We start from the raw sequence: 22,059 nt of genomic DNA, 5'->3' as shown, positions 1-22,059 counted from the left end.
TAATTTTAAAGGTCCAGTGTGTAATTTCTTGGACACCTAGGGCCATGGAGAGACATTTAAAGGGGCCGGTACTCATTGTATGAAAGGGGAACATGGAAAAAGGCTTTAAATAGAGCTGTGATCAAAACATGAATACAACAATACTGTATATCGTGATGAATTTCTTGCTGATTCGTGTATCAATATGGATGCTTCTGTATTGATACAGCAGCATGCCGTGATGCCGTTTTGAAAAAGAAACAGAAAAGTTCATTCTAATGTTTAAAAATATTTTATTTGCACCTATTAATAAACTTGGATTAACCTTAATTAAACTTGGAGAAACCACCCCATAAGGTTACTGAACACATGATTGAACTTTTGCCATTGTCATCTACACTTTCATGCAGATCTCAAATTGTTTAATCCTGAAATATGATATTTGACTTTTCACAACTGTGTTTTTAGATTAGATTCCAGACGTGTATCGACTCCTTTCACTTGCAGGACCGGTAGTATCCTGCAAAAGACCCACATTTTGTTTTCAGAATACAGAATATAAAGGTCACCATCTAGTTACTTAGTCACTAACCAATGAAAAGGCTTGTGGAGTGAGCAACACAGGTAACCCCTCCCTAGGAGTAGCCACACCTCGATCATCAGACAGGTGTACGTGTCTATTTTGAAGCGAAAGTGAAACCATCTCAGCAAGCTCCATTTTGTGAAAACATGACGCAGGTAGGTTTGTTCAAATATTACTTTGATTATTATCAACCACTGATTATAATTAAGTATCAAAAGTAGTAAAAGTGTTTTCTCAAGTGTCAGTGTAAATTCTGATGTTGATTTTTAGGCACAAAAGTATAACTTACAGAACTATTCATAGTCGGTATATGAATATATTGAATTCCTGAAAGTATTGTATATTCTGATGTTATACACACAAATCTACACCATATGAGAAATTCAGCTCTTAACATGAAGATCTTTTTAAAAATTTATGAGCACGACCATCCTGACAATCAAACAGATTCAACAATGCTTTTGGTGTGTATGTTTGGTGCCTTTCGACAGAACATGAGTAATTCACTACCATAGGCAAACTACCAAAGCCTCACACCGTAGATTTTCATACTGAAAGGTGGTGGGAAATGTGAGAAAAGAAGAACCACCAACCACCCACTGGCCCAATGGCGGAGTCCAAGTGGCATGGCGAAGACATGCGCGCGTTCTGTCTTTCCAGCGCTCTGGGTTGTTACAGTTAACGTTATTTGAACATTGCGTAATTTATCTGACTCCAAAAGATAAAAAGGAAACCTTGTTGAATGATATTATTTGTATTTGATTATTATGTGTGATAATAATCCTGCAATTTGGGTCAGTGTTTGATTATCCCGCTTTACTCTAAACTATATTCACTCATCCGATTCTCATGCCGCTTAGAGTCTCGCGCCGGCCGTTTATACGCGGATCTCACGGTCACAAACTCGCCAGTCTTGGTCATTGCCAGAGGTAAGAGACCAGTAACATTTAGGTGGCTGCCCCCTGCAACTCACTGCTAAACGCACCTTTTTTGGTCAGCCTAGATTATTAACACCTAATCACAAACAACAATTATTTCAGCCAGAGGTCATGACCACTCCACAGCAACAGAGACCAATCTTACCTTCTCCAATGGCAGCTTTATATAATCATGCCATGGTTTCCCATGTACACTTAACTGGAATATTATTACTGTGATCAGAGTCTGAGACTTACCCTATATAGATTGGTCATACAACCCTTGTGTTGTTCTAAACGGAAATTCACATTAACAGCCTCTAAGATCTAAGTACACTTAAACTAATGCCAAGTTGTTTGTCGGATCTCTAAAATTCTCAGCTGGTGTGTCTTTGCCAACTAGACAGTATTCTAGTCCGTTACTAACCTGAGCGGGGATTTGCGGTAACAAGGATGTAACGGGATACAATATAATTCTTATACTGAATACATAATATGAGAACGTGTCTATAAATTCAGAATACTGCGGAACAATTCAAACATGTCAATTTATTAGTCAGGTAAATGTTTCTTGCCAATTACAATTCAATTCAGAGAGTACGAAAACATAACATCAAATCCTCAAAGATTAGTCTACGAGTCTAAGACGCATACCTGACAGTAGAAAAAGATGCGATCGGAAAAAACACAGTTCTGTGTGTCTGAAGGCTCACAAACAGCACCGTGGGGTTCATCATAGTAAGAATTCCCCAGAACATTTTGCCAGCTTCCCTTAAATACCCAGACCAAAATACCCTTCCTCCACACGACAACAATTTAGATTGTAAAGGACTCTGTCCTGGATCTGATCAGGCCACAAATGGGCATTTGCATGAAGACACAACCTCAACAGTGAGCAGAATATCTTAAAGCCTCAAACCTCTGTTATGATCTGCTCTACTGCTGTGGATATGAGACCATTGTACCAATCGCACTGAGACATTTCAAATGATACCAAATATGCATATGAAGATTCTTTGTTCTTATAAGATATGGTATTTGTCAAATCCAGTTCATGGGTGAGCTTTGAATTGCTCTGAGTTCAGTTGAGATGAGAGGGGGGGAAGAGAACAGATGTAAAGGTGTGAGTTGGTAATCATCATTCATTGTTATAAGCTGTCTGAGATGGAGATGCAAACTCTGCGGGGAGTTCATTGTATTGGATGAAGTTCTGTGTTTCCCGGGATATGATGCCCTTTTGGTGCGGACACCTTGGCACCAGCCTTACAATACTTTTTACAAAAGTTTTATTCTTTTGTAGGTATTTAACTTTTTATTAGGGTGGTGCTTGTAGAGCACTGTATGTAAAATGAATCTCAGTGAGCAGAGAAAGACGGGTCGCACTGTTCACACCTGTGAAGCAGAACCCAGCGGTGTGTCTATGAAGAGTAATGCATCTATGGAGAACCCCCCTAAACTCAGTGATGGAGCCTTGACCTCTGACCTTGTGTGAGTGAATTTTTTGTTTATTTTCTTAACACCGTTTTAACGTCTAGTAGCTAATACAGTACCTCCATTGCACATCTTTGGACTCTACTGAGGCACAAGATGGTATATCTTTTTCTGTTTTTCACAATGTGTGTTTTTTTGAAGCACCTTTTATTACATCAAATACTGCAGTTATTCTGTTCTGAATATGAATAAACTTTTTCAAGTATTATCCAAGCCACCTTTTAATAAAGAGAAATGAGGAATTATCCGGGTTTTTTTGCAGTGTTCCTTCAGTTTGTATTTTATAACAGTGATTCTGACTGAAGTGTATTTATGTTCTGTGTTTCTACAGCACTGTATGTAAAACGATTGTCAGTGAGCAGAGAAAGAAGGGTCGTACTGTTCACACCTGTGAAGCAGAACCCAGCTGTGTGTCTATGAAGAGTAATGCATCTATGGACAACCCCCCTAAACTCAGTGATGGAGCCGTGACCTCTGACCCTGTGTGAGTATAAACTGCTATAATGAAACTTCAGACTGTGAGTTTTACTGTTGATGAGTTGTTATAGCCTTACGCTACTAGCATTTGTCCTTAGAAACACATAAAATGTTTTCAATTCTTAAAAAAACCTAAGTGTAATACTCATTTGAACCTAAGGAGGCCGCCATGTTCTTTTTTGATGACGTAAACTGGTTGCACGCACAGCTAGGCTGCCAAACTAAATCAGTTCTTCAGTAAATATAAGGTTCTGAAGGATAATATATACACATACATAATATATATATATTTAAATAATGCTTAAATAATAATGAAAGATAGAAAAGACACTATTTGGTGAATTGTCATCATTTAAATAAATTGTTTGTCAGAAACGGTACAAACACACATATTATTAACCAAAATCATTTCAGATTTATTATAAACACGATGTTTTAGCCATTTTACAATGCAGTTTATGCAAATTTCGGTCATTAGCTAATTGGAGCAAATATTGACGTGTGCTCCAATACAGAATAAATACCTAAACGGCAAGCATCTTATTATTGTGTTTATCAGTATATTCTCATTATGGATGAAGTATACTATTATGTTGGATGCTGATGTCTTAAAGGCGGTAGTGTAAAGCTATTATTTAATTCATGCTTAACTTCATGGCCTCTTCTAGCTGTTTGGGGCTCTATGCGAGATACTATTTGGGGCCCCCTATTTATTCAAACTCTGAGGTAGAGATTCCTAACTTTTTCATATATTCTGTGATGATGCAGCAGTCTGTTACATTTTAAGAGGAAAGCAGGCTAGAGGACATTAATAAATGCAACAGATACAGCGTGTTCTTGAAAAATGTTTAATTCAAACTTTGAGGTGGCATAACTTAAAAATGCTTTAACCTTAAATAAATAAGTATATAATAGACCAGGATACATGTTATTGCACAATTAATAAAAAACGAGTTATGTAGGTTTATATTGTAGTTGTAGTTTAAAATGATCCATTGCTCTGCTGCTACTGCATACTGCTACTACTACTACTAAAAGTAACAATAATCAGTCTGATAATAATTGGTTTTATTTATAAAAAAGTAGCACAGGTCTATGCTTGAGACACATTTATTTAAGCCTTTTTGTAAAGCAAACTCTGGATAAAGCTGCCTTTATTTACATACAAACAAACAATCATAGCCCGTTAGCTGAGGTAGCTCACATTTATCTGATGCTAGCCAGCATGACAAAAGTAGCAAACTAACTTACATATACATTTAGTCATTTGGCAGACGCTTTTATCCAAAGTGACTTACAGTGCACTTAATACAGGGAAAATCCCCCTGGATCAACATGGAGTAAAGTGTCTTGCTCAAGGACACACTGGTGGTGGCTGCTGGGATCGAACCAGCAACCTTTGATTTACCAGTTCAGTGGTTTAACCCACTAGACCACCATCTCCACCTACTTGTTCAAAAGTTTGCATTATGTGTCCTCCTCCACCCACATCCAATTCCTTACCTTTATCCTGTGATGGTTTTTCTTCATCGGTTTTCTTCTTTTTTGACTCTCTCTGCACAAGACGCATAAGTACGTTTCGATGACATTGTAATTAGCGTCTACCGTTAGTCTCATCACTTCAGTTTAAGGTGGGCGGCTGTCAATTATCCTGTCAGACCTGTCGGCAGACAGCCCAGCCCAAAGGTGATTTTGACCTGATTACCCCATGAACACTTGCTTTGCAAATGAATGCATAAAGAATGCATGCAAATAAAGACTGGTACTTTTAATTCTCCAAAATATAATAAAATATGAGGCTGAACTTGCAGTTTGGGGGCCCCCTGGTGGCTGCGGGGCCCTATGCAGCCTCATAGTCCGCAGAAAGCAAGAAACGGCTTTGCTTGCCGTGAACAGATGCTTTCTGATACCGAACGCATTCTTCTTTTATGGCAGGCAGGCTGGCTTGTGTCAAGAGTACATACCGCCACCTACCCTGTGTGTTTATATATGTTGCTCCCCTCGAGGTTAATTAAAGGCTCAAGTCGTTCCTGGGTTTTAACGGACATTTATTTGTTGACAAAGTCTTCAAACATGTCTTTACATGTTCCTTTTCTTGGTCATTTCTACATTGCCGTCAGAACTGGTATAAATAAAGCACAAAAACGTAAATTAACTGTAAATTCTGACATACTTGCAGAGACTACAAAACAAAATCACATAGAAAACTAAGAATTAAAGCATACATAATGCCATGAAATATTATACCTTAATTAGCTTGTTACAACACAGTTGCGTAACAAAAACAAATGACATGGAAAGAAAATATACCTCATTGGCCGCATAGACCCGAGAGGGCAAACTTCATCTTCACAATTCACCAACAAACTTATCAGTAACTTTCAATCTTTCGCGGACTTAAGACACATGGCTCGCATGCCGAAGCACGTAGCTCTGATTTAAGCGAGTGCACCCACACAGCGTCCACACGGAACAAAAAATAAGTTCCCGCCCTATCCACAAGGGTTTAACAAAAGAAATAAAAAAATGAAGTGATTATTTATTATCCATAACTAAGGCATCATTTATTTCAAACATATGATTTTAAACCTCTCATATATATTTATATATTACCTCGTGAACCAAATTGAACTGACATATATAAGTTGCCCTTGACGGCAGCTACAATATATCTTATCTTATGTTTTACATGTCATATTCTAGTGTTATATATGGGAAACGTGTGTGCATTGCTGTTGCGAAAGAGAACAGGTTTAGATTTGACATCATGGATTTTGACGCAAAAAATGGCGGCCTCCAAGTAAAAATATTTTTTTTAAGTTTGTGAATACCGTGACAGTTACATTGTTTTCTTATTTCGCAATTATAAAGTATATGCCATTGTTCATATATTAAGCCATACATCGCTCTATACCCAAGGATCCTTTTAATATAATCTTCAGAAATGGTATCAGAATTGATGTTGCTTTAATCTGTACAATACCTACTTACAGAGCATTGTTTTTATTTATGCTTTAATAGTTCTTTCTTTTTTTGGATAAGCTCTCTAAAAGCTCACTTTAAAGGCATCTTAAAAAAGGTCCATACACACACACCACTGGACAACACTAAACACCTCCAGAGAATCAAAAATCAACAAAAAACCATCATGAAGAAGAAGTATGAGAGTTTATTTGAGGGAATCAAACTACAGGAGAATCAAACCCTCCTGAACAGGATTTACACACAGCTGTACATCACTGAGGGAGAGAGAGAAGGAGTGAATGAAGAACATGAGGTTTTACACATGGAGAAAAAACACACAACGCAACACTCACAAGACACTCTGATCTACTGCAATGACATATTTAAACCCTTTCATGAACCTAAACCAGATCAAAGAGAGAAGATCCAGATCAAGAGTGTTCTTACTAAAGGCATCGCTGGAATTGGAAAAACCGTCTCTGTGCAGAAGTTCATTCTGGATTGGGCCGAGGGAAGAGCCAATCAGGACGTAGATTTCATGTTTGTGCTTCCATTTCGAGAGCTGAACTTGATTGGAGATGATCAGTACAGTCTTCACAAACTTCTGCTGGACTTTAATCCTGAACTTCAAGATCTGGACTCTCAGATTTATGAGAAGTGTAAAGTTGTGTTGATCTTTGATGGTCTGGATGAAAGCAGAATAAAACTGATTTTTTCAGACAGTGAGAAAGTTTCTGATGTGACCGAGACTTCATCATTGAGTGTGGTGATGTCAAACCTGATAAAAGGAGATCTGCTTCCCTCCGCTCTCATCTGGATCACCTCCAGACCAGCAGCAGCCCATCAGATCCCCTCTGAATACATCACACGTGTGACAGAAATCCAGGGATTCAATGATCCTCAGAAGGAGGAATATTTCAGGAAGAGAATCAGTGATGAACATCAGTTCAACAGAATCATGTCACACATTAGAAGAGCGAGAAGCCTCCACATCATGTGTCACATACCAGTCTTCTGTTGGATCTCATCCACTGTGCTTCAGAAGATCCTGACACAAGATCACAGTGAAGAAATCCCCAAAACTCTGAGTGAAATGTACATCCACTTCCTGCTGATTCAGATGAAGATGAAGAATGAGAAGTATGATCCAGAGAGAGATCCAGAGATCAACAGAGAAGTGATTGTGAAACTGGCTGAAGTGGCTTTCAAACAGCTGATGAAGGGCAATGTGATGTTCTATGAGGAGGATCTGAGAGAGTGTGGGATAGACATCACTGACGCCTCAGTGTATTCTGGGATCTGTACTGAGATCTTTAAGGAGGAATCTGTCATTCATCAGAGGAAGATCTACAGCTTCATACATCTCAGCTTTCAGGAGTTTCTCGCTGCATTCTTTGTCTTTCACTCATATCTAGAGAAGAACATGAGGTTACTGAGGAGTTTTTTTTATGTGAAGGAGAACACACTATCTGCACTACTAGAATCAGTGATTATTGAATCCTTCAGCAGTGAAACTGGCCATCTGGATCTTTTCCTGAGGTTTCTGTTGGGCATCTCACTGGAGACCAATCACAGACTCTTACAGGACCTACTGACACACACAGAGGACACATCAGACACCATCAAGAGAACCACAGTGTATATAAAAAACAGAGTTAAAGATGATAATCATCTATCAGTCGAGAGATCCATCAATCTGTTTCTCTGTCTTCTGGAATTGAATGATCAGACTCTGTACAGAGAGATTCAGGAGTTTGTGAAATCAAAGAATCATTCTCAGGCCAAACTCTCTCCTGCTCACTGTTCAGCAATAGCCTACATGATGGTGATGTCACAGGAGGTGATGGATGAACTAAACCTAGACAAATTCAACTCATCAGATGAGGGAAAATTGAGACTGATACCAGCTGTGATGAACTGCAGAAAAGCTCTGTGAGTATAAATCTGTTTGATAAGTGATGTTGTGAATTTCACAAGTATGTGAACCACAAGGATTATCAGTTAGTTTAAGAGAGAAATTGCTTATCCAAAATACATTTTACATTTACATTTTAGGCATTTGGCAGACGCTTTTATCCAAAGCGACTTACATTGCTTTATCCTATACATTTTACATAGGTATTTGCAATCCCCTGGGATCAAACCCACAACCTTGCGTTGTTAACACAATGCTCTTTCCACTGAGCTACAGGAAAGCTATGTATAAGTATGTGCATTCAAGTGTATACATAACTTCAGTGTGTTCACTCATGCAAGACCACAAAAGTCGTTCTATGAAAAGATGTCCAAAGATGTTTGCAAATGGCAGTCACAGGACAGATATTAAAGGTCCCATTCCCCGCAATCACAATTTTCAACCTTTAGTTTGTGTGTAATGTTGCTGTTAGATCATTAACAATATCTGCAAAATGATAAAGCTCAAAGTTCCATGCCAAGTGAGATATTGTCTTTAACAGAATTCGCTTTTCAAGAACTACTGAGAACGGCTGGAATCATTTTACATTTACATTTTACATTTTACATTTTAGCATTTGGCAGATGCTTTTATCCAAAGCGACTTGCATTGCTTTATCCTATATATTTAACATAGGTATTTGCAATCCCCTGGGATCGAACCCATGTTGTGAACGCAATGCTCTTACCACTGAGCTACAGGAAAGCTCGGAGTACAGCCCTCTACTTCCCGGGTACATGGTGTTTTCCCAGTACTTTTAATAACCTCCGCACACAGGAATACACCAAAAAAGGGGCGAGGCCTCCAATATAAAACTGACGCTTCTGTTATTAGTGTTAATTAATATAACCTGTCTAACGCCAATCAGTTCTGTGTCATTTCCCTCGTATGAATAAAATGTGCGACCTCTAACAAAGATTGACATTTGCACATACACTAGCAGACCTCCGTTACACTTCGATGGATTCAGATGTTTTTAACTGATGAAGTGAATTTGACGCCATTGTTACTGTTTAATGCTAATAGCCAAAGTTTATGAATACATGTGCACAGAGAAGGGCACCGACCAATCACAACAGCCTGAGAAGCGGAAGCTCACTGATATGGTATGGGTGGGACATCTTCAGACACAGCCTCTAAGCGGGAAACCAATCACGACAGACCAGGTCAGCTTTACCAATCAGAGCGTTTCGGAAGGAGAGACTTTATATAAACCGGAAGAAATCCAGTCGTTTTGTGAGAAGTGGGACAGCGATGAAAAATAGACTTGAAATATGTGAAATATAAAGGTTTTTTTTATATTTGTAACATGAATATGCATTGTTTAAAACCCCAAAAACATAATCAAATCCTTTAAAACACTTGAAGACTAGGTCCTTTAATCCAAAAGAAATGTTGTAGAAGGTCCCAGAATAAACAGTTTATGTGAGGAAAATCACCAACATTTTAGTCGAAGCTTTTCTGTATTGGGGAATGAGCTACAATTCACAACCAGATGATGTGTAACACTGAAAAACAGTATTTTGTTTAGTATTGAAGTCACAACAGAAGCTTAATGTAAATGTTCTCATACTTTTGCCTCTCAAAGATGTTTAAATAAAATTGTGTAATTTATCTCAATAAACAAACGGTTTAACTCCATCAATTGTAACAATATCTTCTAACAATATTTAAGGAGGAGTCAGTTCTAAAGATTGTGCCTGGAGACCAATGTTGAAGCCCTTTGATATTACATTACTTTTACATTTAGTCATTTAGCAGACGCTTTTATCCAAAGCGACTTACAAAGAGTTTAGGAGCAATAAGCGATAGTTCATACAGGAGCCATAGTACATTAGGTGCCAATAGAAAGTTACTGGTTTCAACAAAAGCTAGACCACTACCTGATGAGAGAAAGGGTTAGTGTTTTTTTTTTCATTTGTTTGTCAGGTATTCACAGAAGAGATGGGTTTTAAGTAGTTTTTTAAATGTTGTTAGAGATATGGTTGACCAGACAGAGTTATGAAGAATGTTTCACCAGGAAGGAGTTGTGAATGAGAAAGAGCGGGAGAGCGATTTACTGCCCTTATGGGAAGTCAATACAAGACGCCGCTGGTTTGCTGAACGCAGAGATCTTGATGGGGTGTAGGAGTGCAGGAGAGTGTGAAAGTAAGCCGGTGCAGATCCAGTGATAGTCCTGTAGGCAAGCATTAGTGACTTGAATCTGATACGGGCTGCAACCGGTAGCCAGTGAAGAGAGATGAAAAGGGGAGTCACGTGAGCCCTTTTGGGCTGTTGGAAGACGAGGCGTGCTGCTGTGTTCTGAACCAGCGGAAGTGGTTTGATAGCCTTTGCAGGAAGACCAGCAAGGAGAGCATTGCAGTAGTCCAACCTTGAGATTACCAGGGCCCGGACAAGGAGTTGTGCCGCATGCTCCGTAAGATAGGGTCTGATCTTTCTAATGTTGAATAAGGCATATCGGCATGACCGTGTTGTCTTTGCAATGTGATCATTGAAGGACAGCTGTTCATCAAATATGACTCGGAGGTTCCTGGCTGTTTTGGAATGGGTGATTGTGGTATTGCCAAGATGGATGTTGAAATCGTGTTGGACAGTAGGGTGTGCCGGAAACACGAGTCGTTCTGTCTTGGCAGGGTTCAGCTGGAGGTGATGCCCTTTCATCCAAACTGAGATGTCCTCGAGGCAGGCTGTAATGCGAGCTGCTACAGTGGTATCGTCTGGGTGAAACGAGATTTGATCTGGGTGTCGTCGGCATAACAGTGATATGAGAAGCCATGTGCCTGTATGATGGGTCCCAGTGATGTCGTGTAGATGGAAAAAAGCAGCGGTCCAAGCACCGACCCCTGAGGGACCCCAGTGATCATGTGGTGAGCAGTGGACAGCGAGACCCTCCATGACACCCTGAAGAATCTGTCGGAGAGGTAGGATTTGAACCAGCGGAGGGTAGAGCCTGAGATTCCTAGTGATGACAGGGTTGCTTACAGTACCTGGTGATTGACAGTGTCAAACGCTGCAGATAGGTCTAGCAGAATCAGGACCGTGGATTTAGATTCCGCCTTGGCTAGCCGCAGTGCTTCTGTGACCGATAGCAGTGCCGTCTCAGTGGAGTGGTTTGTTTTGAAGCCAGACTGCTTGTCATCCAGTAGTTTATTCTGGAATCGGTAGGAAGACACCTGGTTGAAAGCTGCCCTTTCACGTGTTTTTGCTATAAATGGGAGAGACAGGTCTGTAACTGTCGGGAGTAGAAGGGTCCAATGTTGGTTTCTTCAGTAGGGGCGTGACCTGGGCCTGTTTGAATGTGGATGGAAAAGTGCCGGTGAGCAGGTAGATGTTGATGATGTGTGTGAGTGCAGGTGTGAGCGAGCTGGATATGGCCTGAAGGAGATCGGAGGGGATAGGGTCAAGGGGACAGGTGGTGGGGTGGCTGGAGAGAAGCCTGGTGTCCTAAAGTGGGGTGAAAGAGGAGAGTTCGATGGTTGAAGTGTGGGAGGTGTTTCCCGAGGTCTGAGGTACCGAGAATTGTTTGCTGATGGATGATGTTTTGTCAGTGAAAAATACAGCGAAGTCTTCCGCAGTCAATGATGAAGTTGGCGGGGGAGGATTGGGGCAAAGAAGAGAGTTAAATGTCTTGAAAGCTGTCGAGTCTTAGATGCATTGCTTACCTTGGTGGTATAGAAAGACAGTTTTGCTGTGGTAACACTAGCAGAGAAAGAGGAGAGTAGTGACTGGTAGTCCCCTAGGTCAGCAGGGTTCTTGGTCTTGCGCCATTTCCTTTCAGCAGCCCTGAGTGTACTACGTTGTTCAGGGATGATGACAGACAGCCAGATGCAGGGGGGAGTGGCACGAGCCGGTCTGGAGGACAGAGGACAAAGGTTATCTAGACAGGATGTAAGTGTTGAGCATAAGGTGTCGGTGGCAGTGTCAGCATCTAGAGAAGCAAAGTTGGAGGGAAGAGAGGATGTCACTCTGTCAGAGAGTGTGCTAGGAGAGAGAGAGCGAAGGTTCCGTCTAAAGTGAACAGGGGGTGGTGTTGGTGTAGTGCATGAAGGAATGAGCATGTTGAAAGTGATGAAGAAGTGGTCCGAGATGTGAAGAGGTGTGAATGTTATCTGTGGTGCAGTTACGGATGTAGATGAGATCCAGATATGACACAGAATATGCTCATATGATCAATATATGTTATCAGTGGCATGAGTACATAAATACCCTACTAACTTATGTATTGTGTTGTGTTTTATCTTGTGTTATAGATTTTCTAAATGTAATATCACGGATGAGTGTTGTGAAAGTTTGGCTTCAGTTCTACAATCAACAAGCTCTCTGGTAGAGCTCGACATGAGTCACAGTAAACTGAAGGATTCAGGAGTGAAACTGATCTTTGATGCACTGAAGAGTTCAAACTGTCAACTCAACACACTGAGGTATAAGAAAACACAAATAAAACCATTCACATATGTTTTCATTAGTTATAAGTAAAATATTGAAGTTCGAGTCATACTAACTTAAGAAGGGGAAACAACCAATACAACAACAAAAAATTAAAGTAATAAGTTATAATTAATGTTGCCAATTATTGCACAACTATCAAGTTTTGAGTTTATTGTACTCATGCTGATTCCTCTTAATTTTAAACATTTAGTAAGGTAACTTCTTTATATACAGTTAAATAAAAGGTCTTATTAAGACAACCTTAACATTTCAGCAACATAAACAATTATCAAACAGCCTTAAAAGAAAGTGATGCAACACACTACTGCTATGGCACCTCCCACATCCTAAGCATGAGTAGCACTCTTCTGAATGATGGTCACCTCAAAACTCAAAAAATACAACAAACTCTTCTAAATATCCAAGATAAGGCATTATCCTTTCTAAAAACATATAAAATAACACAAAATTTACTCTCCTAATGGAGTCTAACACAAAGCATGCTGGGACCTGAAAATCATTATCAAATTATTTTTGAATTAAGTTAAATTAACTCAATAGTATGATTTAGTTACAGGAACTCAAAATATTTAAGTTAGTACAATTTTTATATAAAATAAGTTTACACTACTTTATCTTTTCAATTACTTTGGACATTCGGGTTTACAGTATAGTGTACTGGAATATGCTAACTATTTAAACATGCCATAAAAGCATGTTTTAAACCCTGCGCTGCTCTTGCTGCATTGGTAATTATGGGAATAATATATATATATTTTTTTAATCTGCACCTTGTTAGTAAATCACCGGCAGAAATTTTCACTCCCATCTGCGTTTTTTGAAACTGCGCTCTTGCTCTATTTTGCCTTTTATTTTGTGTTTAAAGTTCCAGACTCTGAATATGTTGATTAGGTTCCCCTCAAAGTGATTTCTAATGAACAGTTCTACATTTGCATGAACTTAAATATATGTGATAAATTTTGTGCAGTATGCAAATAAATAATGAAATAAGCCACCATTTATTGGTTTGTGTTTTATCTTCTGTTATAGATTAGTTGGCAGTGATCTCACTGATAAGAGCTGTGAAAGTTTGGCTTCAGTTCTTCAATCATCAAACTCTCTGAGAGATCTTGATCTGAGTCACAATGACCTGAAGGATTCAGGAGTGAAGCTGATCTCTGATGCAGTGAAGAGTTCACACTGTCAACTCAACATACTGAGGTATTTAAAAACCTAGATGAAGCTAGATTTATTTTACTATTTCAGCTGAGTATGACACAGGTGTTACTGGGTGTTTGCAAAGATGCTCTACATCTCTCTGTTGATTTCTTTCACTAATTCTACTTTCTTAAGTACTTTTACACAACAATTTAAGTTAAGACAGTGATGCTGTCTCGAAAGTACTTGACTTTCTATGACATTATGCATTGAAAAAGTTGCAAAATTGATCTTGTACATTTAGTCATTTAGCAGATGATTTAATCCAAAGTGATTTACAAATGAGACATCACAACAGAAGCAATCAGTGCCACAAAAGTCCTAGAACTGGCCTCAGTTTGCTCAACACAGTGCAAGTGTTGTGGTTCTGCTTATACAAATGAAAACACATTGACAATATTTACAGACAATAGATTTATTTTTTAAACAAATAAATAGTGAAAGGATAGCAAGAGGTGTCTGTGTAATTGTGTCAGATGTTGACGAAAGAGATTCTTAACTCTCAGATTCTTAAAGATGTTTAAAGATTCCACTGGTCTTGTAGAAACAGGCAGTTCATTCAACCATCGTGGACCAGTTCTATAAAAGGTGCATGAAAGTGATTGTGTGCAGTTTTGGGATGACACCTCAGGAAATTGTTCGCTCGCAGAGCTGAAGGGTCTGTAGGGTACATATGTTTGAATTACTAGGTGTAGGTATGGGGGTGCAGAACCACTGGTCATATTTTTTTAAATCTCTAATTTTTCCAATAATACTCTATTTGCTTCTGTTTCATCTTCTGTTATAGACTTATGTGCTGTGATCTCACTGATAAGAGCTGTGAAAGTTTGGCTTCAGTTCTTCAATCATCAAAGTCTCTGAGAGATCTGGATCTGAGTCACAATGACCTGAAGGATTCAGGAGTGAAGCTGATCTCTGATGGACTGAAGAGTTCACACTGTCAACTCAACACACTGAGGTAATAAAAAACATAAAAAATCAAGTCAGATTATGTATATAGTGCTTTTTTACAATGCTGCATTGTTTCAGTGCATCTTTACAGGAAAAATGTTCACAAAAAGAAAGTATATTTAGAAATGAAAACAAAAATATATCAAACGTATAGCGTTATTCTGGCAGGTCACGTGAGTCAAGCTTGCATCAGCTGATCCTCCTCTTCCTATAGAAATATGACACAATCACAGCTTCATTTATAAAATCCATCCAGCTAGCAACTTATCGTGTTGCTCAGGAGTAAACTACCCGCCTCCATCCCCAGCTCCACCTCACATTTACAATCGAGACTTGTCTTCTGTTATTCCTTTTCACAAGTCTAAACTACATTTTCATTATGTGTTACTCTTGAATGTATTTAAGAACCGATGACATCTGCTTGTTCTTTTCTGTTAACCCAAAGGGGGTTATCGCTGTGATCCCTGCTCTTATTCATGCTTGGCTCATGTATGGGCACTAGGGAGTTTTGCCCAGAACAGAACCACCAATCTAAACTGAATGCTAATTGTCAATCATTTTTGACGGTAGCTGAACCTGACAGAAAAAAAATCATAATGCTTGCACAAAGATGTAAATGTACGTCCACATATACAGATGAGCAAATATTCAAGAGACTATTTCAAAGCACCATTTCAGTTTTTCTGTATGTACTATTTAAATATATGAGCTTAGGTGAAATGATCATTGTTCATTCTGTGAACTAATTTCTATTTGTTTCTATTTGCATTTATTTGCAGAGAATTCAAATTGGAGAAACAAATTAGAAGCGAATGAGAATAGATGATCTGAAATAGAAATAGACCTTAGAAACAATCGTAAAATTCTCTAAAACACATTTGAGAGCAAATATAAGTGAAATGATACATTCCATTCCATTCCATTTTCTACCGCTTATCCGAACTACCTCGGGTCACGGGGAGCCTGTGCCTATCTCAGGAGTCTGAAATGATACATGATATTTGAAAATGAAATACATTCTGAAAATTAAAACTCAAATTATTTGAAATCAAAAATGATCGTCAGAGAGGTCGTTATTTGCCCATTTCTCAGATTTCATGCAAACGCCTTTAGCGGGTTTCTGTCAGCTTTGTTTATGTTCGCATGTCTGACACCGCAGTAGAAAAAACTCCCAAAGGAAGTAATAGTAAAATAATGTGTAAATGTCCGCACTGTAATCATGCAGTCGATGTAGAAACGTCAAAAAGAAGAACTATTGTTGCATAATCAGGTACTGCGGACATGAAAAGAAATATAATATAGAGCTTCTGAGCGTTTTCTCGCTGCATTTTTTATTAATAAATGCACTATCGACGATGACGTCACTCTATGCGAGAAACCCGGCAAGTCTCAAACTTCTGTGTAAATGTGTTTTCTGCATAAAGTTAGCCGATTTATTACTAAGCATGTAAACACGTGAAAATGGGTTTCTTTTGATAGATATCCGTTTATTTTGTGCATGTAAACACACTCTATGTGAAATCTTGGCTAAAGAGGTGTGTCTTTAATCAGATTTAAACTGCTAGAGTGTGTCTGGACCCAAATAGTGTCAAGAAGGCTATTTCAAAATGGTGGTAAGCAAAAAAAGCTTGGATTTAGTTAAAAAGTACTATAAAAAATTTTTTGTGCAATTTCTAAACATTTTACACGTCTTCCTCATCTGAACACTCAAATCAGGTCATACAGTTTCTAGCAATGAACTGTTGCGTTGGAGCAGATGTGGAAACGTGCAGATCTGGGTGTGCTCGAGGACAAGGCATTGTTATGTGTGCATAAGCATCGTTTTTCAAGGTCATGAGCTATAAAATGAGGGTATGACTGCATGTGTTTTGGGATTGAGTGGATTTGAACACGGGCTTGACCTTGATACTGCGCCTCAACCTCACACTTAATACTACATCAACTCTGTTGCGTTTTATCTTCTCTTATAGACTTGCTGGTTGTGATCTCACTGATAAGAGCTGTGAAAGTTTCTCTTTAGTTCTAAAATCATCAAACTCTCTGAGAGATCTGGATCTGAGTCACAATGACCTGAAGGATTCAGGAGTGAAACTGATCTCTGATGGACTAAAGAGTTCACATTGTCAACTCAACACACTGAAGTGAGTGACGTTCAGTAGAATGATTTGAAACAATATATCACCACACGGCTTTCAGTTCAGTCTCTCTCAAACTAGGACATCCTCAAACCGTCTAAAACTACTTACAGATTTTTTTTTGTTAATGTTCAGAATAAATGGTTGTGATCTCACTGATAAGAGCTGTGAAAGTTTGGCTTCAGTCCTTCAATCATCAAACTCTCTGAGAGATCTGGATCTGAGCTTTAATGACCTGAAGGATTCAGGAGTGAAACTGATCTCTGATGGACTGAAGAGTTCACACTGTCAACTAGAGATACTGAGGTATTAAAAAACATAATACAATAAAACAATCATTTTAGGATAATTAATGAAAGTGGATGTTAAACTGATCTATATTTTCATACCACCAATTTTATTTAGTGAATCCTGATGTCAAGTTTTGTGTTTGTAGATTATCATTATGTAAAGTGACAGAAGAAGGCTGTTGTCATCTGGCTTCAGCTCTTAGATCAAACCCCTCACACCTGAGAGAACTGGACCTGAATAACAATCGTCCGGGATTGTCAGGAGTTCAGCTGCTCTGTGAAAGACTCGATGATCCAAACTGCAAACTCAACAAACTCAAGTATGTATGTTGAGCAGCCAGATTGGCCCATTGGCGTCTGTCCTACATCATGGTCTCCTAATCCTCATATGATTGGCTTCTTCACGACCTTTCACCTCTACCAATATACTGATGTGCAGTGAGCGTTCTGGGGCAATATGGCTGTCGCCATCATCCAAGTGGATGCTGCACATCACTGGTTGTTGAGGAGAGCTTTGAGTACTTAGAAAAGCCCTGTATAAATGTCAAGCTTTATCATTATTATTATAATTAAACATCTTACAGATGCTGTCATTTAAATCTGTATAAACTGAGTTTTTTTGTTCATGTTCATGATTCTGTACAGTGAACACAATGAGGGTGTGAGAATTAACAGAAAATGTGATGCTGTCACTAATAATACAACTCACTGGACAATGTGAAATAAAAAATGCTGTTGTCGCCTTCTGGTTAGAAAGTTGAGTTTGTTAGGTGAAGATTGCAGAAGATTGAAAAATGACTCTGACTGTCCACATCATACGCGACTGCCGTGATGTAACACGACACGACACAAGACATTAGAAACGCAATAGAACCCATTATAATTTTTATATTTTGTCCACACTGGATGCGGCGCATCCGGTGTCAACACGGTGTCCTTTCATTTCATTTCTGTTTTTATTGAATGCTGTGCTGGGGTCACAATGCAAAAAATCTGTCAAATCAGTATCACTTGGTTTCAATCTGTTTGCCATTATGTTTAGCTTGCTCAATTTTTATATAGATTTCTTATATTCTTTTGTGTACTATTTTTGGAAGAAAATGAAAAATTAAGGTCTCACTTTTCAACATATTATTTTTATGGCATTACATAGACGAATGATAAAGTCGTTTACCAAGTTCACGATGACATCAAGCAGTCAGAATGCACAACACATCGTTGCAGTACCCCTTTAAACAAAAGCACTGCTTTACACTTTAGTTCCAATTCTGCAACTCACTTACTCCTACACACTATTTCATACATAAGACTCTTGGTGCATAACTGAAATGTCATGGGTACCATTGGGAAAACACATCTAATCAAAATATAAAACACATTGGGTGATTGAAAACACTTAAGACACACAGCTGAAAATATTTGCTAACAAAACTGAACACCAATCATCAGCCGCATACTTTTGCCACTCACAGATGTGTAATATCAGATTATTTTTCTTAAGAAAGTGAATGACCTTCTAAAGGGTACATACTCTTCTCAGGATGCAATACACATTCAAATATCCCAAAACCACTAGACATATATTATCCCAGTGTTTTCAAACAAGGTTTCATTAAAGGTTTGAAAACTAATAGAACATTACAGTAGTCAAATGTTTGATCAGAATACAAAACACCAGCTCGTTATGTGGAATTTAAAGCCTGTTTGACATTTGACCTGTGTTTCTTTTTCCTTATCTTAAATGTGTGCTTTTCACTGTGCGTGTCTGTGCATGTGTGTCTGTGTGCATCCGTGTGTAAACATATTTGTGTGTGTGTCTATGTGTGTTAGTACGTGTGCACATTGTGTGTGTGGAATGTTTTGTATGTGGGTGTGTCTGTATTCTGTGTGTTCACCTTTTTCTTGTTTTAACAGGTACATAACTTTACATGTTTTGCTTACAGTCAATATTTCACATGTACAGCTGCTTTGTAACAATGAAAATTGTAAAAAGCTCTATATAAATAAAGTTGAATTCATCAGTGCATGTGCTCTTATAATCTTTAATCGAAATCTGAAATGCACTTCCACCCTCTTTCCTATTCTGATGACATCAGTCTGATTGGCATGAACATCAGTACCTCCTGCCCTCCAGCTGTCAGTTTGCTTCCAGTTTCATTTTAAAAGGAAAAGACAGAGTTTCTACATCCATTTCGAATGCCCTCACATTACTTTTCAATTTCAATTGGAAATATGTCAAATAAAACAGAAGACAAGCGCTTGTGGACTTACCCATGTGACCCTTGTCACATTAGAATTGTTCCTGCAACATTCCGTTCTCAAATAATACAATCTTTTAAAAAATATCTCGCAGTTCACGAACTTTGTCAAACAATCACTTCTTATTCCTCATTGTTTAAATGTAGGAAAGAACTTTGGGTGTCTTATGGGGCAAAATATTTGGATAAAAAGCGTCTGCCAAATCACTAAATGTAAAAATGTAAAAATACAACATACTGGCTCCCATTTTAGGGCCCCATGATTGAATCGCGGAATCCTGGCAAACATTCAAAACATTTAATAAAGTAATATAACAGTCGGCGGCCCCTCACGGACGACCGCCGGCGAACAAAACAAGACCATAAATATAAACTTAACATAAGTTCGGGCCCGGTCCTCTCTCTTCGACGGTCCGGTCGCTCGTTCCTTTTATATGCTCCCATCTCCTACGTGATTCGAGCCCGGTGTGCGCACAGCTGGCGCTAATTCACAATTACTCACCGGACTCGAACCACGGTCTCGCTCCGCCTACTCTACTACAGTATTATTTCTTAAACAAAATGTAGGAACAAACATCAAATTCAAATTTGGCATTAACTTTAGAAATATTCAAATGGTGTTTAAATATGTAATCTGCAATTGTTTTGCGTGTGCTAGTAGAGCTTTCAAGAGAACACGTTTACTACTGTTCCTGTTTCATGTGAGAACTGAAAAAAGCAACTGTCAAACACCCTTTGCCGCGACCCGTCAAAATAAAAGTCCTGTTTAGCACAACAACCCTCTTGATTTTAACTGAGTATATTTTCTACTGTAGTGAACTAAAGTAAATGTACTAGTAACGTTATAAAAATAACTTTAAAAAAAATACAACTTTTTTTCACTTACAATTAAGTAGATTTAAAAACAAATATTTTTTATATCTAATTTTATTTTTCACTGTATGGTTCTACTTCAGGTTTATAAAAAAAAGAAGTGAATACTTTAGTATACTGAACTGTTTTGTTATGTGGATATAGTTCTATTGATCAGATATAGTTATATTGATCAGTGAAGGATGTAAAACACAGTTTTAAATGAAAACAGAAAAAACAATTTCTTATTGTTGTTATTATTCCTTATATTGCAAGCCATATCCCCCTGGCTCCTCATTTGGGTTGCTTTTCATGAACTGGCCCCCATGACAAACTAATTGAATACCCCTGCTCTAGTGTTTCCCATCAAAACACATGTACATTTAAGAAATCATCACTCTAGTGAAAGGATCAAAATGACATTCATGTGTGACTTATGAAAACGACAATCCTTGAGTTTCTTAGACATTTTCAGTCAAATATATATATAGTGTTGATGGAAGATGGTGAAGAATATGTTATTCCAGGACCACAAACATTTAGGTACTGTACACACTCACACACACTCACACACACACACACACACATACCCCACGTGACATATAATTTGTTGTTGTTTTGTAAATGTCTTCCAACCCTTACCATGTTTAGATGCCTGTGATCTCACACTGGACTAAAACACAGCAAACAATCATCTCATGAGGGACCACAGAACATTGACGTGTGAGAAGAGCACATTCGTATCCTGATAGTTCTGTGTAGAGAGAGTCTAAAAGGAAGGAACAACATCCTGTGAGAAACAACAGTGACAAATACTGTTGAGTGAAAGAAATAAATACACACGTGCACACGGCTGTAAACTCACTTCTGAATTTTGTTTAAAGCACATACATAGACTAATTGAGTAAATAAAATGGAAAAAAGATATAATCAAACTGTTGTGGTTCTCTTTTGTGCATATATCATTTTTTTAATCTACCACAAAGCTTCATCATGTTTGCAATGATCATCAAATGCAACTTAAATGGAGTTTTGGCTTTGTTTAGTTGTTTCCAGCAGCAAACAGTGTGGGAAATTAGCTTTTAATTCAATTTGCCCGCCTGGATGCAGAATTTTATCAGCCACTGCATTGCAGATTTTTATGGCAAACAAAATATATGTTCGTACTATCAGAGGTCAAGCGGAGACACTTCTTGGATGGCAGATAACCAGATTTGGGTGAACATAAGTAAATCACATGGTGTCATGAAGCTCAGAAATGGGTGAATTCATTTTGACTGGGACACTCTGACATTGAGAAAGCCGCCCATTTAACCCAAATTCATCCTCTTAACAGTCACATAACAGAACTTTAAAAGCACTTTAAACATCAACAGGATTTGTCAATGTCTGTGTGTCATGCAATATTTTTCTACACATTAAACTAAATTCATACATTTGAATGAGAATAATAATGTGAGTTCACTTTTCAAGGATTGTGTAAGCAGCGCAAAGGTCATGGGTTTATGATTTCACTCATCTATCTGTGTTTGATTTTGGGTGACAAAAATATATTTTGTCAC

General features: G+C 38.3%; 1 protein-coding gene across 2 annotated transcripts; it reads left to right on the top strand.

Annotated features, from left to right (window-relative positions):
- The first annotated feature begins 554 nt into the window (after positions 1 to 554).
- LOC130437233 (NACHT, LRR and PYD domains-containing protein 12-like) lies at positions 555 to 19,445 on the top strand. 2 transcript variants are annotated; one of them, XM_056768484.1, is made up of 10 exons: positions 555 to 717; positions 2,780 to 2,967; positions 3,302 to 3,454; positions 6,490 to 8,343; positions 12,616 to 12,786; positions 13,844 to 14,014; positions 14,799 to 14,969; positions 16,933 to 17,103; positions 17,233 to 17,403; positions 17,534 to 19,445. In XM_056768484.1, exons 2-10 carry the CDS (start codon positions 2,828 to 2,830, stop codon positions 17,718 to 17,720), a joined length of 3,189 nt encoding a protein of 1,062 aa, XP_056624462.1. In that variant the 5' UTR covers positions 555 to 717; positions 2,780 to 2,827; the 3' UTR covers positions 17,721 to 19,445. The 2 variants fall into 2 exon arrangements, with proteins under 2 accessions (XP_056624462.1, XP_056624463.1); XM_056768485.1 differs by lacking the exons at positions 12,616 to 12,786; positions 13,844 to 14,014; positions 14,799 to 14,969; ... (1 more) ...; positions 17,233 to 17,403; positions 17,534 to 19,445 and having other exon boundaries at positions 558 to 717; positions 6,490 to 8,347.
- Positions 19,446 to 22,059: the final 2,614 nt, after the last annotated feature.

The sequence above is a fragment of the Triplophysa dalaica genome, chromosome 15 (assembly GCF_015846415.1).
Source record: "Triplophysa dalaica isolate WHDGS20190420 chromosome 15, ASM1584641v1, whole genome shotgun sequence".
NCBI classification, from domain to species: domain Eukaryota; kingdom Metazoa; phylum Chordata; class Actinopteri; order Cypriniformes; family Nemacheilidae; genus Triplophysa; species Triplophysa dalaica.
This window is presented reverse-complemented; position numbering and strand designations above follow the sequence as displayed.